The following is a 27,691-nucleotide window of genomic DNA, read 5'->3' as shown; positions in this document are numbered from 1 at the left end:
ATGTAGTGCCTCAGAGGATCAGTCCTGACACAGAAGTTATGTAGTGCCTCAGAGGATCAGCCCCAACACAGAGGATCAGCTGTGACACAGAAGTTATGTAGTGCCTCAGAGGATCAGCGGTGGCACAAAGGATCGACACTGACAGAGGATCAGCCCCGACACAGAGGTTCTGCAGTGCCACAAAGGATCACGCCCCGACACAGAGGATCAGTTCTACCACTGAGATTCAGAACTGCCTCAGAGAATTAGCATTACTCCACAAGCCCTACACGGCCTCATCAATTAGAGCAAAGCCCACACAACATTAGCACTGGCAGGAAAGATCAGCACTGTCACACAAACCAGCCACAACACGATACAAACTGATCACGACCAAGATATTCAGCACAGTCAAGAAAAATCACACAAGCTGTTACACTGCCACATAAACTTTCCTAATACGAGGACTGGCGCTGCCCCACAATTCTGCCCCACCACAGAAGATCAGCATTGGCACAGAGCTACACACTGCCATGACTGCAATCAAAAACATCCTGTCGCACAGCAACCAGCCTTCTGAAATTACGGGTCTACAACAAGAATCTGACAGCCCATAATTACAGGCTCTGTAAAAAAAGAGGGCTGGAGCCACATTTAGAGCATTTTAACCAGGACTGTGTGTGGAAGGGCCAGTTGTATAAATGCATGGTTTAAATTTAGTTATGAGTAGTAGGATCATGTTTATTCTATATGTACAGGATTTTAGAGGAAATTTCCTGTCTTGTGTCGTGCCCCGCCCCAGGTGTAACATTTTGTGAAGCAGGGTTCTCCCTAGGTTCTCCAAGAGGAAGACTGACCCATTTCCATTGAATGAAATTTGCACAGTGGAAAATGAGCATTTTTTTGTGATCTTCCATCATTATTTAGTTTATCTTTCATTATCTTTCAGTTTCCAAGACACTTAAAGAATTAAGAAAAACGTGTGGCATTTAGGAAGATGCAAAGGAACACGTCTTAGATCAGCGCTTCTCAACCTTTTCTGCTTTAAGACCCGCCTATTCATACTTGCAACGAGTCGGGGCCCATTAAAAAAAGATCCCTAATTATTTTGGCTCATCTATTCTATTAGAATCTAATACTCTATTGTAAAGTGTATTAATGGGATGCGTCGTCCCTCCCTGTTCCAGATGGAGCCCAGGAATTAAATAAATGCAATAAAAACAAACTATTTGTATTTAAAACTGTACGGATGTGCCAGAAGCCGAACCCATGCATGCAGGGCATTCTCACTCAAAAGGGATTAATGATCCAAAAGTGAAGTCTGGTTTATTAACACAAGAACTTATCGCCATGTTTGTGTTCAGCAAACGAGCAAGTTATTAAAACCAAGAAGTGGATACAGAACCCACTCGATGGGATTAGATCCTCACACACTAACAAAGAAGGATTTTTCTTATGAAAGAAAAATTTACTCACTAAATTTGACACAAGTAGAATAAATTTATCATCCCATTGTAGCCAGAACTAAACACAAAGACAATAGTTATGCAAACTATTAACTTAATGTGAAGATAATTAACAGATAAAGTTTTTTTTGTTTAAAGACTGTGTTTATTTTTAGTTTTTTGTATTTGCAATTATTGGTATCTGTACATGCGCGACCCCACCAGCTCTGCTGTTCAACTTATCGTGTCTAAATAAAGTAATTCACTACAAGTTGGAAAATTATCCATCCGTTGAGTTCCCCGACATCTCAAAGTACCTGGTGCTGCAGGCATCGTTCTACACGGACACACAGATGAAAACCTGGAAGAACATGGAGGAGAACAACTTTTTATATGGCTGGGTTAAAGATCTGGGGATCAGGACACTACAAGATAGATCCTGTATCGTTTTTGCCCGGGTAAGGAGGACTTTCTGGGCTTTATACGCATCTTTGTGATGGCTGCAAGGACACAAGTTTCAGTATCAGGTGAAAACAAACCACAGACGCTCGATTCCCAATCCTCCCTGCTCTTTTCTTCCAGCAGGCATCACAGATCCACAGAATTTACCCACAAACGTATTTATTTATTCTACCCGCTGTACGCTCTCTCTCTCTCACACTGTGTGCGTGCATGCGCAGGTTAAATGTGACAAAATAAAGGCTTGTTCTTCTTAATTTACCCACAAATGTATTTATTCCACTTGAAAAGGGTTCAGCGAACCAGCTACCGGAATTGGGACTCGACAACATCCTGAACTACTTTGTACTTGGCTTCAAATTTGAAAAAAATTTCACGGCCCACTAGATGGCGCTTCGCGGCCGGCCCAGTGTTTGAGAAACACTGCTTTAGGAGGCTTTTTCATCGAGAGTGTTTTTGTCAATCATAACCAATATCAAGTAACTGGTCTGGGGTTTCCAATAAGAAACATGAGACGGGGTGGGACGGTGAATTTGTCATGACATGACAGGTTATCAAGATATGAATCTCTGTTCACCCCGAGGTAAGACTGAACACATGTCATGACATTTTCTTGACTATATTCCAAGAAAACGATTAGATTTACTGACTTCTTGTGAATATGCTTTTATTTACTGCTCTGGAGAACATCATCGGGGGGGGGGAATCACTCTCGGTCCGACTCCTCGTGCCTGGTTAGGGTAATCAAACATAATCGTGCAATCAGTACAGTATATCCTGGCTCAGAAAAACACTACAGCTGAAATGAAATGAGGCAGATTTGCGATCAGTGGACCGTGTGGCTGATCGGGCAGAAAGTTCGACACCCATCAGAAAACTTAGGAAAGCTGAGACGATAAAAAGGGGCACTTAAAGTAACTGATTTATTACTTCCTAAAACGTATTGAACGCAAGACCCTCAACACCTTCAACAGTCATCCAACTTTGGCACCTCAAAGTCCCCAAACGTTATAAACGAGCGAGCTGGGGTGAGAAACGTGTGAAGGTGAGAGACGAGGTGTCGGAGTCTGAGGCCATGAAGTTGTCGTAAATTAGAGAACGCAAACATCAACTCCGAACGCACGCAAACAGGTCACAGCTCGGCTTCGACGCAGGCCTAGCACCAGCTCCTATTACAGACAGAGCAGAGTTACTACTGTACTGCAAAACCACACACACACACACACACACACACACACACACACACACAGCAGCAGAGAGGAATAAAAAACAAAACATTTGCCCACATACAAAGATGACAAAAAGGATTTATTTTATAAGGTCAAACAATGTGCCTCTGATTATTCAGAATAGTGTGTGTGTGTGTGTGTGTGGTGACTCAGTGAAACCAATGCTGTTCTTTCCATCTATAACAGATCCAGTTACAACCAGATCTTTGAAAAGACATCCAATCCATTTAATACTCCCACATCTCTCATACAAAACACACACTCAAGTCAAACTCATTTCATTTCAACGCTAACTCTTATTAATATCTAAACCTCAATCTGCTTACCTCAGGAAGTTTCTCATTGCTCATTAAAAAAAAAAGCAGCAGAAATGCACTAGATTCAGGTGCAGAGCAGGTTTCCGGGTGTCTCCTGGTCCTGCAGCTGTGTGTATGAGAGCAGCTCCAGCTCGGGCAGAGCGAAGAAGCCTCCCCTAATTGGCATGCACTTGTACACTCGCATCGCCACCAGTCAGTGACATCTCCCATTTCCGCACACTCATCCTGGTGCGCCGTGACCCCATCACCACCCCACCACCAGATAAAGAGACCGGCATCAACGACTTGTACACAATGGGAAACCTGTCATAAAGTCAGGACAGTGATCCAGTTCTCTCCTCACATGTAAACAAGTGTCTCGCTCCGTTACTTCCTGCTCTTAGAGTAACTACAGACACAATGGAGGAGTTTACAACACACTCACACACACAAACAAAGCATAAAACAAGGCATTTCACCGACGCTTCTTGCACAAAAACCCGTGGCCTTTACTTTTCCGCCCAGAATACTCAGGACGTGTGTGAATGTATTGAGGTAAAGCAGCGCAGTCTAATTTTCATTCTGATGCAAATTCCCTGGGCTTTACTGGCCTCGACACGAGGACACGGACACCGAGAATGACGACCTTCGGGATGGAGGATATGGGAAAACATCCCATCACTGGACACTTCGATAACACACACATTTCCCAGGAAAATCGGTCAACAAAAATCAACTCTTTAGCAAGAACAACAACAACAACAAGAAGACAGAGTCATCTACAGTATATCCCCCGCCCTATATACCAAGTTTCAAGATATTATTTGTCACATTTTTCAAGTTCTGCTGCAGGAAACCAACCCGACCTCTTTACACTGACCTCAGCAGCCCATGGAATAAACCCACCGGACCTTTGGTCCAGGGGAGCTAAAAATTAACATTTCTCACATTTCTTAGTATCAAAAGGCACAAATACATTACTTAATCAACACATACACCAACTTTCAAGACCAAACCACTCAGTGTTCAAGTTCTGCTCCAGAAACAAAACCTACCCCTCAGACTAACCTGAGAGACTAAGTCTGAAATTGTTTCCGTGGAAACATGAAAAATTTAAATTTCTCTAATTTCTTAGTATGAAAAGGCACATCTACATCACCTTGTTAACATGTATACCAAGTTTCAAATCCGTATCATGAATAGTTTTGGATATATGCTCCGGAAACGAACATTGCTCTGAGAAACTAAGTCAAAATCTATTTTTTTTATGTAAAAATTTGAAAAATACTTTTTTTCCAAAAATCCAAAAAATACCAAAAGGCATGCAAATTCTGGAAGCAAACATCACACCATCTGTAAAAAAAAAAGTTAAAGTTAAAAAGAGGACGGGTCCTACAATAAGATGATGATCCAAAACACACCTCAAAATCTACAACGGAATACCTCAAGAGGCCCAAGCTGAAGGTTTTGCCCGGGCCCTCACAGTCCCCTGACCTAAACATCATTGAAAATCTGTGGATAGATCTCAAAAGAGCAGTGCATGCAAGACAGCCCAAGAAACTTGTAGAACTGGAAGCCTTTTGCAAGGACGAGTGTGTGAAAATCCCCCAGGTAAGAACTGAAAGATTATTAGCTGGAGACAAAAAGTGTTTACAAGCTGTGATACCGTACTTGCCAAAGGAGGTGTTACTAGGTACTAACCATGTAGGGTGCCCAAACTTTTGCTTCAGGCCCTTTTCCTTTTTTGTCATTTTGAAAATATAAAAGATGAAAATAAATTGTTTCTGCTTAAAATATAAAGGGAATGAGTCGTCTTTAACTTTATGCCTTTTGGAGATCATTTCATCTTCAACTTGCTTAACTGCTCACAGTAACAGAAATTTTGACCAGGGGTGCCCAAACTTTTGCATACCACTGTGTGTGTGTATATTTTATTTATATATTTATTTATTTGGATTGAACTGCTCATTAAGGCTTAATTAGTCCATAACCTTATTAATAATTGTAATGAAGCAAATCTGGGTAGAAGTTCTACCGTATGCACCCTAGGTCCCCCTACCTTCATACCAGAAAGAATCAAAATTGGTGAAGAATTGAGGGAGAAGAAGCCATGTGTGTGGAAACTGCTCGTTAGGGATTGATTAATTACTGCATATCTTGATTATTAATTGCAATTATGCAAATTTGGGTAGAAGCTACTGTACATGCACCCCAGGCAGACCTACCTTCCTGCCAAAAAGAATAAAATTCAGTGAAGAATTCAGAGAGAAGAAGCGAGTTTCGTGAAATGTGGACGACGATGCGGGACAGACGACGGACGACACATGCTGGCATTAAACTCATCGCCTGTCGGCCGGATGAGCTCATAATCAACACCACCATGTGAGATGATCCAGTCTGACACAAAGCAGAGTTACTCAGACCACAGCAATTTGCCATTTTTTAAAGAATGACACGTCATACATTTTATCCTTTTGTAATTATATTAATGCTGTGGAACGGCAAGGAAACAAATCCGTTCCTGTAATTACTTGTCATAGTTGCTATGAACAGTCGTGTTCTTCTCTCTCTTGGAGTTGATAAGAAAGAAAAAAAAATCACAGCATGTCATGTGACTGAGAAACAATTATTTTCCTTAAACTCTTAAAAACCTCAAGCTTTATCTCGGACTGTTTGAAAGCTCGGATATAGGAGTCTCCTTCCGAACGTTACGTTTCAGGTATTTAGCAGAAGCTCTTATCCAGAGCGGTGTACGACACACCCAGAGCAGCCTGGAGAGCAGGTGGGGGTTAGGTTCCTTGCTCAAGGGCACTTCAGTCATTCCTGCTGCTCCAGGGACTTGAATCGGTGACCTTTTGGTTCCGAAGCTGCTTCTCTTCCCTCTGGCCTAATGTATAATAAATGTCTTCTAATAGAAAACTCACCATATCTACAGCTACCTACGATAGTGTATTAAAACAAGAGAGTCATCAGAAGATGACGTAACCCCCCCCATGAAACCCCACTCCAAATACAGAAAAAAATTTAAAAATCACAGCAATCCCAAAATGTCAAAAGGCACGACTCGTCTAGTCACGTGACATAACTGTCCAGCTTCGTGAAAAAAACCCTAATGGTTTTTGAGTTATGCTCCAGAAACTAAAATGTTTACAGACGGACAGAGCGATTAAAGACCACTTGACACGACTAAATGCCAAAACTCCGATCACAAAGAAAATCCGCCACAACCCGGAACGAGACTAATGAAAGTGGACCACCTTGCGATCCAATCATACAGGACAGACAGACAGACAGACAGACAGACAGCGATCCCCTCACCTATGTAGTGTTGGGGCTCGTACACCCAATCATCATCGTCATCACCACCCTTCTCCTGGTCTCGGTGCGAGATTGAGTTCAGGTCGCTGTGGCTGCGGAACAGTTTGCGGGTCCGGCGCGAGAGGGAGGATCCGCTGAGCCAGCTGAGGGCGCGAGTGACTGAGGTGGCCTTTTCCTTCTTGTCCCTCTGCTTGCTCACAGAGCCCGAGTGCTTCTCCTTCCTCATGCTCCACAGAGAAAGGAAAAAAAAAAAAAACGATGGAGGTAGCGTTAGGCAGGGTGGGTCAAGACCCGAAATAGACAGGGCCACCTGACCTCACAGCTGCATGGTCAGTCTTGAAAAGGAACACACTTTCAGGCGTTTAGATCTGGGGTCGGGTGTAAAAACACACCGGGGTCCTGACCCGAGATGTTCTCAGATCTTCAGATCCTGAAGAGCTGCACAATAATCCAACACACTTCTCTTTTCCATTTTGGTTCAGTTACAGGTAAAGCACAGATACCTTTCTGAGACCCTGATGCCTTTGATTCCATTACCTTTATCCTCGGATGCATCTCGGAAATCCCGGCACAAAGGGAAAATCCCAGGTGGTGTAATTAACCGAAGCACCAGGATGGAAACAGTGGAATCGTAGGAAGGTCTTCCCCACTGACACTGATCTCTTTACTCTACTCAGAGCAGAAAAAAGGATCCCAACACAGCCAAACCACACCGCTCCGTCAGGATTTGGGTGTAGTCCCGAGAAGAAAGTCCAGCTGACCAAAGTTTAAGGGAAACAGCTCTTAAATAAAAGGGTATTGAACATGCCTGCTTTTCCAAGCTGAAGTCAGATCCTCAAACATCAGGTTTAAATCCTCCTGCTGGTCACGTCTTTCCATGAGTCGACCTGGGTATCACCTGAACGAAGCCGTCATGCTACAGTGAGCGAGCGGGTGGGCGAGCTTCAGCTTACTTCCTGTCCTCTTCCTTATTGTTCAAATTCCAAACATGCAGGTGATCCCTGTGTTTGAAGTGAGCGCTGGTTGACAGCTCAGAGCGCTTCAGAGCACTTCACTCACCTGAAAACCTTCTACTGCCTCCTCAGAGTTTTTGCACTCACCTGCTGTTGGGATATACCCAAACGCAAACTCCTGCTGCAACAGACGTAACTCAGAGTTTCGCCTGAGGCTCGAGACCGTTCCTGTACGAGAACACGCCGGACGATTGTGAGGTTTGGATTACAAACAGAACGAGTGCTACTGAAATACGACCTGAACGCCAACCCCCTAACTACAGGCTCCTTATGCACTCTGATCTCCACCTCTCTGATCTTTGCTCCTCCCAGTCAGTGTCATGGCAACGGCTTCCTTCCCAACACCTCCTCCTCCTGCCTGTGCTTCCTCTTTCCTCGTCTATGCCCAGGTGTGTGGCCTCAACCAGAGCTGCCTGGGTTGAGAAGCACAGTATTGGTGAAGAACTGCCCAATTATAGTCTGCACTCAACGCCAAGCTTCACAACACACACACACACACACACACACACACAATGAAGAAATCTGTCAGACAAACCCAGTCTGAAATAGAAATTAGATTAACCACACGCCCACACAGGCTGAAACGTGAACACAAAAACAGGTGCAAACTTCTCCCCACACACACACACACACACACACACACACACACACACACACACACACACACTCCCTGCTGAGAGAGGTGAGAGGTCTGGTTCAGATATTCACTCCAACAGCAGTACTCTCTATTCCAGACTTTACATCTCTACATGCCGTACATGCCAAGGGTTTATAAAAGCTTTAACAGCAGGACAACGCTTTTGCATGACCGTGTGTGCGCGCGCGCGTGTGCATCTGTATGAAAACTACAGCTGTCAGAATGAGATCCACTGGGCCAATATTCACATTTTTACAATATTTAAAGGAAAAAAAATCCTCATTCAAGTGGTCAAGACGCCATGTTTTATGTTTAGCTGCCTAACTTTCATTTCCAAAAGTTACGACTTCAGGGTCTTTGTGTCACTTTTGTATTTTACACCGTACTTCAGAATTTCCATCAATGTTCTAATTACGCACGAATCAAATCAAGTATTTTCTTAAAGGAACAGTCCACCGTACTTCCATAATGAAATATGCTCTTATCTGAATTGAGACGAGCTGCTCCGTACCTCTCCGAGCTTTGTGCGACCTCCCAGTCAGTCAGACGCGCTGTCACGCCTGTTAGCAATGTAGCTAGGCTCAGCATGGCCAATGGTATTTTTTGGGGCTGTAGTTAGATGCGACCAAACTCTTCCGCGTTTTTCCTGTTTACATAGGTTTATATGACCAGTGATATGAAACAAGTTCAGTTACACAAATTGAAACGTAGCAATTTTCTATGCTATGGAAAGTGCGCACTATAATGACAGGCGTACTAACACCTTCTGCGCGCTTCGACAGCGCATTGATATCTGAGCTCCGTATCAATGTGCTGCCGAAGCGCGCAGAAGGTGTTAGTACGCCTGTCATTATAGTGCGCACTTTCCATAGCATAGAAAATCGCCACGTTTCAATTTGTGTAACTGAACTTGTTTCATATCACTGGTCATATAAACCTATGTAAACAGGAAAAACGCGGAAGAGTTTGGTCGCATCTAACTACAGCCCCAAAAAATACCATTGGCCATGCTGAGCCTAGCTACATTGCTAACAGGAGTGACAGCGCGTCTGACTGACTGGGAGGTCGCGCAAAGCTCAGAGAGGTACGGAGCAGCTCATCTCAATTCAGATAAGAGCATATTTCATTATGGAAGTACGGTGGACTGTTCCTTTAAAGTGTCATTCCAAATAAATGGTCAATTTCCAACAAACATTCTTTACACTCTTTCTCTGTTGGTTTATTGTTTTGTTTTTTTTTCCTCCACCATTTTTTCCTGGCATGAGCCTGATCTTGAGTTCTAGGTGTTGGATCTGTTCCATTTCTCCATAAAATTATTGTATTATTTCCTCGTGAGTTTCTTTACATACAAAAGCATCAGAGTTTCCACCTTTTATGGAAACTCATAACAGGGATGAGAGTGGGTGGTCATCAAAAAAGCAGAAAACAAGATGGCGCCCGAAGCCGGGGGTCTGGGAGGGATACCCCCCCCAGGAAAATTTTGAAAAATAAGGCCTTACAAACCACTTTTCCTGCAATCTGAGCTGTAGTAGATAAAAAAATCTGTCGTTTTTTTCTATATTTACATGAAAATATGTTTCAAAATCAATAGGAGTATTGTCTGAATTCAAAATAAAATCACATTCTACATTCAAGGGTATGGTTATAATTTATGATCAACAAAAATGACAAACTAAATTCACATTAAACGTAAGTTTTATTAATTATCAAAATGTTTATATATTAAATAAAATTTCTTAGGGAGAAAAGGTCGGTCACCCTATGTCCTCATTAGTTGCATATGATTTCAAAAAGTCTTTTGAAATATTTAAGTTTTCAAAACTGTCAGCATTAATTCAGATTTACTGACCATCATATACATGTTCAATGTATTAAATCAAACGAATGCTAAGTTTATGGGATAATGTCTATGTACACTTTATACAATTATTTATAGTTCACAGTCACTTCTCGTTTTCATTTAATCATTTCGACGACTTCTTCAGCTTTTTGGCCAAAGACAAGAGCTCGTCAGTCCTCTCTCTGTTTTTTTTATACCAGCATCGATTTCACGCACCTTCGCTTCGTCTCGCTTGTCAATTGTATTCGGCATCTTGAGTAAAAAAGCCGATACGAAAGAGAAACGTATTTTTGAAGCGCAGCGAAGATGAACATGTGCAAGTTTCGATAAAATAGAACAGATGCGGGTACTCTTGTAAGAACTGTTATGATTGGCTTTTGTTCTCTCCCACACTCTTGTAAGAACTGTTATGATTGGCTATCATGCTCTCGCCAGCGATGTTTTGGCCAATTACATTGTAGATAACACGTATTCTACCGCGAGACTTAAGCCCTCTACATGCTCTTGCGACAAGGCTTTCGCAGATAGCTTTTCGCAGACAGTTGTAATTTATCGTTGAGCGGGAAGTAATCGGCGTGCGCAATGTTATTCACCGCCACAACGCAAGGGGGCGCGAAGTCGCTAGAAGTAGTTGGTGGGTGTGGTTAGTGGAGTGTTTATCCTCCGGTTACTTATAATGACTAGAACTGGAGTCGTATAGATGTCCGTACTTCCTCACTTCCTCGATCAACCGCTCTTCGTGCTGCTCCATCTTCGCTCGTGTTTTTAAAAATGGCAGTCGTGAAAACAAACCAAACCCGGAAAGTAGGGAAGCGGAAGTGCGTGTACAGCGGATGTAGAGTGGACCAATCAGAGCCCTCTTGTCTGCAAGGCTTCTGCGGTGGTCACAATTTTTGGGAGGTGCGCGCAGAGCGTCTGCGAAGGTGGGGGGCTACGCAGACACCGTCTGCGACGCTATCTGCGAGGACTGGGTTGTCAGCATAAATTGGCCTTCAGCGAGACTAAAGATGGCGAAAATGTAAACATGTAACATCGTCGTATGCTTGAGTATCACGAAGGAACATACCCCAACCCCCCTCAATGAAAAAAAAAAAATCTCAACGGATTTGGCATAATATCGATTTTTGCTCAGAAAAAGCAGAAATCCGCCGAAAAGCGGAAAACTCTCATCCGTCATAAACAAACAGACTCAAAGATCTCATTTAGCAACTGCTCTAAACGAGTGCAAGTTTGTGTTCCAGGCTGCAGAAGGGTGAAAACAAAAATTCACCACTGGGTTTGAACGTTTGCATGCAGCTGTGCGCCCTGTATCTGCTGATGTTTGTGTTCTGCAAACCGAAATCAGTGCGGGTCACGGTCCTGTCAGTTTAATCATTAAACAGGTGAAATCCTTTCCCTCTGTACTGACCTCTGACTCCGAGACTTTCTGTACAGGAACATTATCTCATCCATATCCATCAAATATATTCATAATATCTTCATACACACCCTTGATTACACACAAACAAACCCAAACCTTTGCCCTCAGTAGTGCAACCAAAGGCTGTTTACACCCTCACACGCTGTTAATAATTCACCAGGATCGAGTGCCCACTGCGGAGATAAAGCGGAATGGTGAGACAGACCAAGAGTTATAAGTTGTCACATTGCAGAGCTTTACTTAAAGCTAGACGGCCTTTCGATTTTATAAAATTGGTGAAATTTAGTTCCGTTTGAAATGTGGTGATTGTGATATCTGTTTATTTCTGTAATATCTCACAAAATATCAGGCCATTCTGTGGCTGGGAAGTTATTTAATTTGAGGGGATTAAAGCAAATAATGTCCATGAAATCACTCGCTTGGCGCAGTCAAGCAGACAGAGGAAGTCCGTGTGCGCATGCGCAGGTTTACCTTCTTCTTCTTTTGGGTTTTACAGCAGCTGGCATCCACAGTGTTGCATTACTGCCATCTACAGGTTTCCCTTTGAGAGTGCACTGACAGTTCCATCATTCTGTCGCTAAACGAACAGCTGATCACACCGAGGTGCTCGCTGAGCGCCAATATTTATTAGTTTGGTCCTGCGTTTCCTTTCCTTCGTATAGAACATAACGTCTTTTCTTCTCGCTTTCTTTCCGTTACTGTAGTCGCTCTTTCACATTTCATTCGCACACTCACGTCCTCCATTTTTCTCTCCTGTTTCAAATTTGTATCCCACAATGCCTTGCGTGAACAGGGAAAGCCCACCACGTGATGCATGACGTAGTATCTTGTATTGGGTCATGGTGAAGCAGCAAAAAATAGCAGAGAATTTCAGGCCATGTGGAGATAAATTCATTAATTGTTCTATTTAAAAAAAGACTAATAAAATTGGAAGTCTACGATTCAAATTCAGTAGCTTTCAGTCACTAAACAAAAATAATCAGGTGTCGTGAAAATTCTTTTTATGACCTACACTTGAAAAATCTGAAAGGCAGTCCAGCTTTAAACATTAGGCCGATTACAACACTATACCAACAGCGAATAAAGCTGAAACAAAGGCAGTGTTACACTGAAGCCTGCTGGTGGTGGTGAGACACGACTATCATGGTTAAGCAATAGAACAGTGGAGTTAATAAACACAACAGGGACTCAGTGTTTCTCTCTCCCACATGAGTGCTGTGCAGCAAGCTGTTATTTTTCACTGTTGTAAGATGGAATGCTTTTCAAATAACAGGTGTGCCTCATCAAAAGTTAATTAGGGCAATTTCTTGCTTTCTTAAATGTGTTTGAGATCAAATAATAATAATAAAAAATAGCCCTATTCCACAACTGTACTAATCCATATTATGGTCAAGAACCGCTCAACTGAGTAAAGAGAAACAACATCCATCATTACGTTACGACATGGAGCCATAGCATAATGGTCATAGAAGCAGCTTTGGAACCAAAAGGTTACCAGTTCAAGTCCCTAGACCAGCAGGAATGAGCAACCAACCTGGACCCCAACTGCTCTCCAAGCTGCTGGTATGTTGTACGTCGCTCTGGATAACAGCATCTGCTAAATGCTGGTAATGTAAACTTCCTTTAACAATAGAATTCTGGAGGTTTTCGTCCCAAGCTAAAGGGGGTGCCCCTCCTCTTTCTCCCCACACAAGCTCACCCCTCCTTCTTCAGTGCAGTTATCACCTACGCTTCTTTACATTGTGATGCAAATGTTGAATGTGGGTCAATTTGAGCAAAGCAGCACCTGACAAAGAGGAGGGAAAAAACCCCACATGTTCACACATGCTTGACATAGGGGAGAAAGAGGAGGAGGAACCTCTTTGGCTTGGGACAAAAATTCCCACAGCCGTCTGGAATTCTAGTGTTAATTATTAAAAATAAAGAAAAACCACTGAATTAGAAGGTGTGTCCAAACTTTTGACTGGTACTATACACATCTGCATACACCATCAGAAATAGGGGTACAGCAGGAGTCCATTTCTGTCCCCTAAGGTACAGTCTACACTAATGTACCCCTAGGGCTCATTATTGGACCTCATGGTAACTGTGTGTACCTTTTTAGCGCCAAAATGGCACATACATGTTCCCAATCAAGATATAAAGGGTCCAAGTAAGTCCCGTAGAGGGTACTGACCTAGTGACAAGCCACTGTACCCCTAACGCTACAATCGTGTACTTTATTTTCTGAGAGTGTATTAACGCTCAACACATTAAACTTTAATTCATTCAGCTTGAGTAACTGCTTTATCCTGGTCAGGGTCATGTTGGATCCACAATCAATCCTGGTAAAATGGAACACAATATGGAAGAATTCGTCATGTACACACACACTGTTTTTGGACAGTGGGAGGAAACCAGAGACCCCGGACAAACCCCATGAGAACAATGCTGTGTTCACACTTATACCGGTACGATAGTGGTATAACTGTATCGATAAAGTATACCGGTACAGTTTCGTGCATCTGTCCACACTAGCGAGAAATGTTTGCGGTTTTCTTTCACGGTAGTTGAAATGCGCGTGCGCGAAACGTTTCCGTGGTTACCGAGTAACTTCCTTCCGAGAATATATGGCATCCGTTATTTCGAGATCTCGAGAAAACAAAATTATTTCATGATCTCAGCTGGATCACTGTATCTCCGTCGGTAGAGACGAAGCCGGGCCAGTCTTCTGCGGAGGTGCCGCGGACTAATTTTGAAATTATCCCTTATTAAAAGACTTAATGCAATCTCTCCTGTGTCAACCCCTGATCAAAATATTGCCTTATTAGGTGATCGATTATTCCAGACATTCTAATGACCAAAGTTGCGTCTATACAGAATGAGAAATAGCCCCAAAGTCAGCATATCACAAGTCTCTTGGCGCACCTGAATGAACCATTTCTCAGCTGTTTACTCGAGATCATGAAATAACGGTTTTGTTTTCTCGAGATCTCGAATTAGTTGTGTTGTTTTCTCGAGATCCTGAATTAATTATATCGTTATCTCGGGATAACAAGGTGAATAAAAAAAAAGGATTATATGAAGGGCCTCGCTCGGCTTCCGTACAGATGAAACAGCGTGTGTGTGCTTTTTGTTGTCAATGTACAGTCTGTATTTCTGGTGGTCATTTATTCAGTCGAATCGTATAAAACGCGCGAGGCAGTTGAGAAAGAAACAAACGAATCTCCATTCTTCACTATTTTATTCAGCGAAGACATTGATTGAGGTGTGTGACTTTGCGCATGCGTATTATATTTGTATCGCTACAGAGCCGCGTCATCTGTCCACACTACATCGAAGCGCTACAGTACCGATACTGTACCGGTACGAAACCCATACATTTGTGGGTTTCGTACCGATACAGTTATACCGCTACAGTACTGGTATAGCTGCTAGTGTGGACAGGTGTTGCGGTACGAAAGTAGTATCGTATCGGTACAAAATCCCTAGTGTGGACAGGGTAATAGTGAAACTCCACAGTAACCTGAACCCAGGACTGTGGAGCTGTGAGGGGTCCATGCTACCCCCTGCACCACTGTGTTGCCCCTATTACAGTAAACAGGCCTACAAAATAGCTTTATTATAAACAATTTAAAATAAATGCATATAAAAACAAAATGCTTCAGAACACATTACATGGCATTCAGCAGACACTCTTATCCAGACCAAAGTACAACGAGGGCAAAAGTCAGGCACATGACGTGCTGAACTTCTACATAAGAACGTTCTAGTGCCAAATGAACAAGTGACTGCAATACCTAGTGCAATATGCTGTTGAAATACCAATACTCAAACAGCCAAGGAAACAAACCAACCTTATAAAGTATAACTAAATCGAGAACTCCAACGGATAACCCCAGGCGAGACCATACACAGCCTGGGTTGGGCGAGACTGAAACACAGTTACACAGTGGGCAGGGAAGCAGGGGAGAGGTGCAGCCTGAAGAGGTGAGTCTTCAGTCTGCACTTGAAGGTGGTCAGGGAGTCGGCAGTTCTGACCTCAATGGGAAGGTCATTCCACCAACAGGGAGCCAGAACAGACAGCAGTCTTGAGTGGGCTGGGCTGGAGCGGAGGAGGGGCCAGGTGACCAGAAGTAGCAGAGCGTAGGGATCTGGCTGGTGTGTCAGGGCAAATCAGACTCTGGAGGTATGCTGGCCCTAACCCCTTGAGAGCCTGGTAAGCTAGCACCAATGTCTTAAATTTGATGCGAGCTGCGACAGGTAGCCACTGCAGGTCGGCAAGCAGAGGGGTGACGTGGGAAGAATGAGGGAGGTTGTAGACCAGGCGAGCTGCAGCGTTCTGGATGAGCTGCAGGGGTCTGATGGCAGAAGCTGGAAGGCCAGCAAGGCGAGAGTTGCAGTAGTCCAAACAGGAAAAGATCAGCGCTTGGACCAGGAGCTGAGTAGAGTAGGTGGTAACACGCATGCAAACTATTTTGAGTTCTGACAAATTTAGGCCTAGCTGCGAATCCAAACATAATCGTGACTGTATTTCTAATATGGCTTTAAACCAAATGAAAACCATGGCCATGGACAAGCTGGATCAGGAGCAAAAACATGGTGCCCCAGCAACCTTGGCTTTAAACAAACGACCAAACAAACTAAACACAACGCACCTGGTAGCAAATGGTGTTCAGGAGACTTTTGGATGAACATCTCTAATCAAAGACGGCACAGATTCACAAATTTACTGTTAAATATACAAATGCATTGTTAATAAACTTAATTGTTAACCACTTACAGTTAGTCACATGCTAAAACATCAAGGATGTGATATGCCCAGCTGTGTAGCTTTCATTACCAATGTTCACAGTGTACTTAAAAAAAGATGGCTGTCTATTAGACACTTTCCACATCCACCACAGTGCATCTTCAGGCTGCAACTTCATCACTGTTCACAAAATCACAAACATTCGGAAGCTCCAGTGTTGCAGGAAGAAATCCTGAGCCTAGCTGCTCCCACACACCCGTATCAGCTCCAGGCTATGATTTTAATTAAGGTTTTAAAATGCTGTGAGTGAAGAAAATGGCTTGAGGGAATAATTTTCTGACCGACGTTTATGACCCGACACTTTACGAGTTAGATTTATTTGCTCACGTTTGTGCGCATGAAAACTGGCATGTCAGTGGAGCAGTGAAAGCGTGTGCCATGTCGATATAATGGTATGCGAGGAAACAGGGTGCGAGATGTGTGTGCGGTGTTGGGATTCCATGAGTGAAGCGTATATTTAAAGTTTTTAGTTCTATGTGGTGAGTCACAAAATTCAAGGGTTGATATCATGCAGAGAAAAGTGACACTTTGCCAAGACGCTAAGAGCAAACCACATAAAGAAAGAGGTGGAAAGTTTCACTAGTTTGAATGCATGCACCCATCTCAGGAGTAACTATACGACAAAGTATAGTTGTAGGGCAGTGGGCGTGTGCCGTCCTTGATCACCATGCAATAGAGTAGTAAGACGCCTCCTTCCCTCCGTGAGCCTGGGGTGGTGCCTTGAGCAAGCACTAGCAACCCCTCACTCCCCCTGGTCAGGGTTACGACCGGACTCTGCAGACTGCATGGAGGAGACCACCACCTGGTGGTTCAACAGACAGGAAGGCAGACCCAGTAAAGCGTTTGTGGAGTGCAATCAGGGCACAGTGCAACACGTAGAACACTGTTTGCCATCCACTGCATCCCGACTAAGCTCCAGTCATCTTGATTCTGTCTTGCCCCTGGACCCAGTTAGGTCGGGATGAGAGAGGGAGGCTTACGGCTACGCAACTCTCCCTCACTCTAATCCAAGTTACGACTTCAAGTTCAAGTTCGGGTCTGACGAGGGAATGGATGAGGTGGTGGGGGTGCTCGGCCTTGGCACGTGGGGCATGCGCACTCTGCTGGATAGCATCGGGGTGGACGGGCCAGGGAGGCCTGCACTGGTCACTGGGGGGCTGGCTTGCTGCAATGTGGACATACCTACCCTCAGCGAAACACGTCTAATGGACAAGGGCCTGCTCATGGAACGTGGTGGTTGTTATACCTTCTTCTGGAGTAGTCGTAGCAGCACTGAACGGCAAGAGGCAGACGCTGGATTTGTTGTAAAGTCCCACCTTGCCCAGAAACTTACCAAATTCCCAGAGGGCATCAACGATTGCCTAATGACACTTCAGCTCCTACTTGGAGGCAAGAACAACACAACACTGATTAGTGCTTATGCTCCCACAATAGATTAAATGCATCGCCGAGGCCCAGAAGAAATGAGCTGCGCAGAAGGCTCGAACTATCGCCACTCCCACTACAGCACAACATGTGGGCATAACTTCAAAGCCCGGATTGGTCTCAGTCGCCTCCAGACCCACAACCACCAAACTGAAGTCACGATCATCTTCAACCCTGAAAGACAAACGACAGAAACGAGGACGGGGACACGGATGATGTGTGAGGCAAGAATCGCTCAGTGTGGCTGAAATCAACAGAGATTTGAAAATGAGGACGGCTCCACAGACTCCCTTTCAAGGACAGGGGCTGGGAAAAAGGTGGGCTGCCCACTAGTGATTAGAGAGCATTAACATTTCTTCTACTGATCTAAATTTCGCGATGTAGAGAAGTACCAAACACTCAGCTCCGTCACCATCGGCCTTGCAAGTTTCAGGATGATTTTAACCAGGAGACGGTGTTTTGAGCCATTTTCAACTCATACAATGCCTTAAAGAAAAACACAAGTGTGCAATATCTCTTTAATCACCAAGAAAAATCACATCACCGGGTGCTGAACCTGCCAGATAAGCATTTCTGAGTTTACTGGAAATCAGTGGCCTCATCACTTTTGTCTGCTCACACACCAGGAGGAGTTACAAAACTCCAAGTAAAACACTCCGCGTGACCTCTGACCTGGCCCTCCTTAGCAATACAGAGGCTGGCCTTCAGCCGTGTGTGTAAATAACCCCCCCCCAGTCCACAGAAGGCTCACTCGGGATCTCTCCTCTCCGTCTTGCGCTCTATTCCTGTCTCTGAACCGGCTTATCTCACGCTTCTTCTGTATCAGCTTGCCATGTGAGTGCTGGGACGTGATCTGTAGGTCACGCATGTGCATGATGAGTGGCACTGAGTGCATTCCACAGCATTCCAGCTTTAACTTCCACCTGCCCAGTCCGAGGCCTCAGGGAGGGGTAGAGAAGGAAGGATAGAGATGACGGGAAGATGCGAAGAAAGAAGAGCAAGCCTGAGTAGCGTGAAACGGGAAGATCACATGACCGTCACTGAAACACATACCGTATGCATACCACACGTACGTGATAAATATACATACACAACATGCAAGTGCACATGCGCACGCGCACACACCTTCAGAAACCACTTCCTTTCATTTCTAATGCCATATTGACTGGTCTGGGGTGGCATTAGATAAATCACAGCAGGCAGGCAGAGTTACACTAAGCGACTGCTACTGTAGACGCAGATATAGGATCATCATCATCATCATTAATCAATCAACAAGCTAACTGGGTTACTTACCTTCATATAGTCTGATGTGGACTGAAACGGACTTTTTTCAGTTATTTCTGGAAAAATACACTCAGATAACAGTGCTTTAGAACAACAAACAACAACACTGGCTTCCAACAGCAGGAAGAACACGATCTCATGAGGAAAACATCATCTTAATGATCAGGCTTAAGCGATTGCCCAAGCTCACACGGAAATGGTTACACGATGGACAGAAGCCATTATGTTTAGAAAACTGGCAGATGGTCAGGCAGAGTGATATGAACTTGAGATCACAATAATTGTGTCATTCAGGCAACTCTTTCTGAGTGACAAAATTAAAAAAAATAAAAAAACCCTCATCTAAAAATGACTTCATGATTGAATAAGTTTCTTTTCCCCTCCCACTTTTTTTTAAATGCTTAAAGTGTAACTCCTCCCACTGTATACTTTTGAAAAACGCTAAAAATCAAGCTGAGCAGGAGGCGGAGTGAGGGGGCGGGGCAGTGTGGAGCGGGGCGGGGCAACAGTGTGAACTCTTGAAGAGTCTCGACCAGCACATAATTTGAAAACGAAGGCGGTTTCACACAGACACTGACTCAAAGGTGGGGGCTGGGGGAGGTGGACCGCCCACCCCTGATCAGAGGGCGTTAACATTCTTTAAAAAAAAAAGAAAAAAAAAACCCCACACAGTACTGTGCAAAAGTATTAGCCCCCCCATTTTTCCCCCTCCATACAAACTTTATAGATTTCTACATTCATTATCGAGTCAAAAACATTACAAAAACATTTTAGAGTCCCAAACGTTCATTTTTTCCCCCCAGTACAAAATTAAACATTACAGAAGAAAAAAAAAAAAGTTTGTAATATGTCTGAGCAGCATATTCCATAAGAGCGCACTTTTCAGATTAAGAAAGAAAACATAATGAAGGCTACTGGTGCAAAAGTTTTGGTGCAAAATGAAGAAGTGAGTGTGACAGTCAAAGTGTCCAGAAGAACTGCGGCTGGTTCTGTAAGATGCTCAGGAAAACCTACAGATCATTTCCGCATAAAACTGACCTCACTGGACCTGAGACGACTGTTATTTTTAAAGCAAAGGGAATTTCGTCTCACACCAAATACTGACTTTGTCTCATTTATTATGGCTCACTGATTACTGTTTACAGTATTTTTTAATGTTGAAACATTTCATTTCATTATTTTTAAGTCATTTTTGGTCTCCAACATTTCTTTACATGTGCCTCAGACTTTTGTACAGCGCTGTGTGCATGCATACACACACACACACACACACACACACACACACACACACACACGAGAAGTCTCAAATAGTCAACTCTAGATCAGCATGGACCTTCAGTGTTCCAGATGATTTAAACCAGTAGATGGCATTTTGAGCCACTTTCATATTAACACCAGTATGGATGCGTTTCATCACTGTACACAATCATAGCTAAGGGGTCACAAACACCTACAGGAGATGCTTCATACTGTAGCTAACAGCTCCATACCTGGATCCAACTAGCGACATCATCAGGATACCGTAGCAGCCAGTTTCGGCCCCTTATCCTCGACTGGAAGCACTGGTACGGCGGGGCCCCTCCATCAGGAGGTGTCATGCGTTGGCGTTAACGACCATCACCGAACTTTCCAACCATGCTTGGTCATCTCTTTTCAACCACAACGACGCCTTTTCTACTTCACCTTGCCCGTCTGTAATGAGCTTTCTGGTCTCTATAGGACTAAAACAAACGCGATATGTGAAGAGATTAACTAAATCTTTTCAGTATATCCCCTTGTACCAATTCCAATATGATGGTATTCTACCTTCCAACCTGCACCTTTGAATATCACTTAATCTACAGCGCAAAAAAAAAACGCAAACAAGACAAAACTAAAGTTGCTTCAAGCATTATGATGTACGGTACGGTATTTGTTTCGGTCCCTGAAATCGAGTCGAGTATTCAGATCTCTGTAGTGTCAAAATGCTTCAATAATAGCCTGCGTATGATTAGAAAGTGATCCTCAGGGCCGTGAACTGAACTTGTACGTACTCTGTAAGGAATCCGTAAGCTACTACCAAATTCCCATTTCTCCTCCACACCATAAATCCCAGTTTTAATAACCTTCACCCAGACACTCCAACACGCCACTTCAGTGAACGGGCTTTATGGACTTCCCACAGTCAGTCTCGCTTTGAGGCCGTCTGTGGTTCATTGAAAACTATAAAAATCTAAAGCCAGCCTTTGCTTTACAAGTCGATGAGTCACGTTATTCTGACGCATTTCCTCGGGTCACTGGGTGTTTTTAGAACATTGACCAGTTTCACATGCAGCAGGTTTAAGGGGTTCTGCTCAAGGCTTTCCTCAGATTTACGTTCCCAAACTTCTGGTTACGAGAACAAAACCACAACAAGCACGGCTTCAAATACAGTGAAAATATATAGAAAGGATTCCATGGTCCACACGGAGGAGACATGCTCAGCGTCAAGTTACTTAAAACTTATTCAATCCACTCAAATCTTTTTCAACCCCAAAGCTTCAGTCAGAAATAATTACGACTGAAGGAGCTGTTTGGGGATCAGGGCTGACGAGTGAAAGCTGAAAGACGAGAGCGAGAGGAGGTGAAGAACAGAAAAGATGAGGCTCGGACATCCTTCATCACCTCAAATCTTTACCAAAGTAACTTCAGGAGGACAACACGGATCCGTTCATTTACTCATTCATTTTTATCAATTTGGCAGCACTGGGGATCACCACTAACCATCAGAGCTTATTTACAATCTGCATAATTATATAATACATACAATTATGCAGACGCAGTTCTAGAGCTTCAGTTAAAGTTCACACCATTACATTACATTTAGCAGACGCTGTTATCCAGAGCGACGTACAACATACCCAGAGCAGCCTGGTGAGCAGTTGGGGGTGAGGTATTTTGCTCAAGGGTACTTCAGTTATTCTTGCTGGTCCAGGGAATCGACCTGGTGACCTTTTGGTCCCAAAGCTGCTTCTCAAACCATTAGGAACACCTGTGACCTACTGATTCATGCAGTTAACCAATCAATCATGGAATGAAACTGGGCAGTTAAAGACTAGAAAAAAAAAGTAAGTGACAGCTCGTTGAATCTTATTGATTGTCCAATTTCTGTAGCTTCAGATTCCCGTTTTTGGTTGACAGGACTGGAACTCAGTGTGGTCTTCTGGTGTTCTAGCCCTTCCTTCCTCCTCAAGGTCTGGCGTGTCCTACATTCTAGGCGTGTTCACACGGCAACTTTTACTCCGGTGTAGCACCAGGCCTGCCCCGGTAGAGCGTTCACACGGTACAAAGTTATAGCGGTGTAGCCCCTGAAAGCTGCTTAAACCGGTGCAAATCTAACCCTGCTCGGGAGGTGGTTTAAGAAATTTACTCCGGAGTAAATGCTAGTTTGTGGGGCAGCACCGATATAAAATGGGACGTCTGAACGCTACAGGGGTAGACTCGCTACGCATGAGGAGAGTTGATTACATACGGGCATTGCATAATTTGCATCCTGGTATTTTGCGCTTCCAAAATGGCGAATATCAACAACAACAGAACTGCGTGTCTTCCAGTGTTGCCAGATTGGGCGGTTTTAAGTGCATTTTGGCGGATCTGAACATATTTTGGGCTGGAAAACGTCAGCAGTATCTGGCAACACTGGTGACTTCATCCACGTTGTTTTCCCGGCACTTGGTGATGCCATGACAACCGGGAAAAGGAAGTACATTTTCACGCATGCGCATATTTCATTTCCGCATTATTACTATTGTATAGCACGGTCACAAAAACTGCCGTGTGAACGCAAGTGGGGCTGCACCGGTGCTAACACGCTTCTCTCTAGTAAGCAGGTTTGTGACATGTGAACGCTGCACAAAATTTACACCGGTGTAAGATATATCGCAACAAAATACATCGGTGCAGCATGGATGCAAATATGTGCCGTGTGAACACCCCTTCTGAGATGCTTTTCTGCTCAACACAGTTGTAAAGAGTGGTAATTTGAGTAATTTTTTTGTGTTTGTCTATTTTTATGTACTACCATTCTGTAATGGAATCGAACTGGTGACCTTTTGGTCCCAAAGCATCTCGAACCATTAGGCCATGGCTTCCCCCATCAAACATCAGGAAGCGGAAATCTGTGATCTGATTTTCTTTGACTATGGCACGTCCGCTGGTGCCAGACAGGCTGGTTTGAGTATTTCAGAAGTCTAATGGTTAGAGACGCTTTGGGACCAATAGGTCACCAGTTCGTGTCCATGACAGAATGGGAATACATAAAAACAAACTAATTAAAAAAAAACAAAAACACCATTTACTCAAATTACCACTCTTTACAACCATTTTGAGCAGAAAAGCATCTCAGGATGCAGAACACGCCAAACCATGTGGAGTAAGGGCTATAACACCAGAAGACCACACTGGGTTCCAGTCCTGTCAGCCAAAAACTACAGAATCTGAAGCTACAGAAGTTGGACAAATCAATAAGGTTCAACAAGCTGTCACTTCAACTTTTTATAATCTTTAACTGTCCAGTTTTGTTCCATGATTGGCTGATTGCACGAATCAGTAGGTCATAGGTATTCCTAATGGTTTGAGAAGCAGCTTTGGGACCAAAAAGGTCGCCGGGTTGATTCCCTGGACCAGCAGGAATGGCTGAAGTGCTCTTGAGCAAGGCACCGAAGCCCTAACTGCTCCCCAGGCTGCTCTGGGTGTGTTGCATGTTGCTCTGGATAACAGCGTCTGTTAAATGCCGCTAATGTAACAAAGCGGTAGCGGACTGTATGAAGTGTCAAACAGTCTTTCTATCCTGTTGTGTGCAACAATACAAATGGACTTCATGTGTTAAATTATGCACACTGGCATGAGAAATGTAACTGCACGTACTTTATTTGGTGGTGAAGGCTGTGACCTACTTATTAGAAGGCTGCGAGGTCAAATCCCAGGCACAGTCGAGCAAGTCTCATAAACCTCTCTGCTCCAGCGGATCTGTATCATGGCTGACCCTAGCAGAGATGCTTTGATGATCAAATGATAGAATTATGACTTGACACGGATCAACACTGTTGAGTACGACAGTGGATTTTTTTATTTCCACGATACATGGGTTTTATCTGCACTGAAGTATCAGTACTTTACAGATTGGCCACCAGGGGGCAGCAGAGCATCATCCATCACCTTGAGCTTGTCGTGTCCAAACAGGGAGGAGGCGCCATGGCAGGATAATGGCAAGACATGGCTAATTACCATATCTACCCCAAGCACAAAAGAGCTGTGGGGAAGAAGCAAGAAAAATATACAAAACTCGCAGAGCATGAAACCGCTCGAGACTTTCGTAGTGCGTATTTAGTGTATTCGTGTCACGCAGGACCTGGACTACTATCAACAAATCAAATCCTCCTTGGGATATGCAGCTTTCAGGCTTCATTACGAACACAAACACAACTGCATCACTTATCTGGTTGTATAAACACTCAAATCTCTACACGCCCTTACTGGGCCAAAAAGATTAGCCACGATTTTACTCGCGTCTCTAAAGGAACCCCAGTCGTGCCTTGTTTTCCAGGAGAAGGCTATCTAAAGTTAAAGGAGACACAGGTGTTGACCCTTCACCCCTGAACCTTGTCCCTGCATGGTGTAGAGCGGGTGGGGTCGAGGCCACGTCACGCTACTGGGGTCTGATGTTTGCGTGAGCAGAAAAAAAAAAAAAATGTAAAACCGGTCAGACTGCTTGCGGTACATTTAGCCCTGAAGCACGTTAAGCTCTTCTCAGTAGTGTATACTCCCCAAAACCTGTGTATGACTCATACACACACCCATGTTTGAAAGACATACACACTAACAAAGACATTTTTACTATTATTAACAGGACAAATAAAACAAACAATTATGATACAGAGGAAGAGGATCATCAAAAATACTTGGCTCATGATTGGCAGGAACCACGCGCATGTCCTCATGTCCTGTAGTGTGGGTGTGTCTGAGTGTTGGGGTAAATGTGTGCGCGTGCATGTGTGTGTTTTTGGGGGTTGGGGTTGTCGAGGTTCCATCTGTTCCTCGGGACATCCTGTTGACACTCTTTTCCCTTCCTGTGAACTTGGTGTCTTTATTGTCGTGACACGTCTCCAGGAAACGTAGCAATGAGGAACAGTGACGCAGATGATTGACGGAGTCCTTCAAGCACCAGTTTCCACAAGGCTGAGGAAGGATGGGAGCATGACGAGAGGCTTTCTCTTCCAGTTCAGATAGTCCTGGACTCACAGTTCTAGTACGAGATCAAGATCTTGACTCTTCTGCAAAAATCAACATGCAGCTGATAGAAAAGAGTAGTGCTTGCTGGGTTTCTTTCCCTCCCACCCCAACAAGAAATAATTGTTTCTATGGCCCATCATTGTTACCGCGAGTTGGTCTAGTGGTTAGCGTGTCTGCCTCTCGATCAGGAGATCGCGAGTTCTACTCGCGGTCGGGTCATACCAAAGATAGTCATAAAAACGGTATACAAGGCACGCCGCAATACAGATGTGAGTGGGGAGTCAAACTCTCGCGGTTACCAGAGGACCCGCCCCCCCATTGTAACCCTAACTGTATAGGTGAGAGGCCGAGGGCTATGGAAACCGAGATCGACACCACCCAATGCGCCCGATCGCATGGCACAGGAAGGACTTTAGACAGCCCACCATCGCTTACACGGCGCCCATAAATTCATTCAAATTTCTATCCACTTTATTAAGAACCCTCTGTGCAACTTTCCAACTAACCAATCATGTACAAGCAGCGCAATGTAGAACATCTAGATACAGGTCAAGAGCTTCAGGTAATATTCACTTCAAACATCAGAACAGGGTGGAAAAATGTTATCTTGGTTATTCTCACCAGGCTGGTTTGAGTATTTCAGAAGCTCCTGATCTCCTGGGATTTTCACACAACAACCTCGAGAGTTTATAAAGAATGGTGCGGAAAACAACAACAACAAAACCCAGTTCTGTAGAGGTCAGGAAACCATGCACAGACTGGTTCAAACCTGGCAGGAAGTCAACAGGAACTCATATAACCACTCTTTACAACCGTGGTGAGCAAAACGGCATCTCTGAACCCTGAAAAGCCATCATGATGAACCTTGAGGAGGTTGGGCTACACCAAAGTCAAGGTCAACGTGAGGTTCGTCACTCAGACCATACAACAAGTAGCACAGAGCAGAACGAAATTGTGTTCCTCCTTGATCCAGGTGCAGCGAAGGATACAACCGACATAAATTGACAAACTGAGACCTTACAAATACTGCACCTGTTACTTCCAGTAATGATATACAGTGTGGGAAATCAGGAATTTTAAACAAATCGTCAGAGGACAGACGAGTCTGAAACGTCTCTGCCTCCAAATGACGGGCCATAGGCCTGGAACAATGCGGGCCCCGGAAGCTGAAGGGCTTTAGATGCCTGGAGATGCTTCTCAGCTATTTCCAGACACATTTTTGTGATCTTCAAAAGGCCAAATTACACGCGACATTAGCTGCTAATTGCACTACAAACTGAATCTAATTTACAGAAAAATATCAGAAGGTTCAAGAAAAACCTGCTTAAAGTTCTACCCAAGAAAACAGTCACACACACAGATCAGTTCCATGTCGAGAAAAAAGTCTGGGGGGGTTAAGGATGTTCCAGTTGGTTACAACTTACTGGGACTCGTACAGTATATCGGTACTATAATAACACTCATGACACATTATAATCAACAATGACTGTTTTATACTATGTTTGTAATAATTACTAAATTTCTTACAGACTTAACAACACAACTATTCTTACATAACAGAGTTAAAGTTTTGAGGACGGGATTCCAAGTAACTCTGTAAATTTTAAAATGACTTAAACTGACTCCGAACTAGACACGGTCATGTCATTCGGCATTCAGACTAAAATCTGCTGCACTAGAACTTAGAAAATTCTATTAAACTCTTAAAATATAAAATGTACATCCTACAAAGCACATAACTGTGACTGTCATTCTTATTATGAACGAAAGAAAAAAAAAATGCACATAATAATAACACCACCACCACTGATTGGCAGTTTGGCACTTAACCTAATGCTGCTCTGCAACGTTTCATGTCAACTGAACTCTTAATCAACCAACTGGATCAATCAGATACGATCAACCCTAAAACACTAGTTCAACTACATCGTGCAATAAAAACAGTGAATACTGAGAGGATTATTATTGTCCTATTATTAGCGTGCCACTCGGCGAGAGGGAGGGGCCTGTGAAGTTTGGCGGGGCTGGAACTTTGGGTGGCTGAGTTATGAATTTTTAAAAATCCCTGTGTGCAAGCGGCTGGAGCCAGGGCTCGTGCTAAAGCTTTCCACGATCCGCGCTCGCTCCTGATGTCGGATCGGGCCGAGCCTGGGCTGGTTTGAAAGGTCTCGGGGAGAGGGAGGGGCCTGTAAAAAGTTTGGCAGGGCTAGGACTATCGGTGGCTGAGTTATGAATTGTTAAAGTTGCGCCCACGGGGGCTCCATTATGGCAATGTATTCACCCAGTGTAACATTTTGAAGAA

At 43.9% G+C, this 27,691-nt stretch overlaps 1 protein-coding gene across 6 annotated transcripts in view; it reads right to left on the bottom strand.

The window, feature by feature from the left end:
• The window catches only part of nhsl1b (NHS-like 1b), a 239,796-nt gene that overhangs the window by 113,124 nt on the left and 98,981 nt on the right, over positions 1 to 27,691 (bottom strand). Inside the window, exon 1 of one of the 6 annotated variants that reach the window (XM_060917967.1) lies at positions 6,727 to 7,925. The exons of 4 other annotated variants lie outside the window; for them this stretch is intronic. In XM_060917967.1, coding sequence (XP_060773950.1) covers positions 6,727 to 6,952 — 226 coding nt within the window. In that variant the 5' untranslated portion in view covers positions 6,953 to 7,925. Of the gene's footprint in view, positions 1 to 6,726; positions 7,926 to 27,691 lie in introns of those variants that run through there. One more of the 6 variants, XM_060917969.1, reaches the window with a different exon arrangement.

This window comes from Neoarius graeffei, chromosome 3 (assembly GCF_027579695.1).
Source record: "Neoarius graeffei isolate fNeoGra1 chromosome 3, fNeoGra1.pri, whole genome shotgun sequence".
Classification (NCBI taxonomy): Eukaryota; Metazoa; Chordata; class Actinopteri; order Siluriformes; family Ariidae; genus Neoarius; species Neoarius graeffei.
The sequence above is the reverse complement of the archived record's forward strand: the minus strand, read 5'-3'. Positions and strand labels throughout refer to the sequence as shown.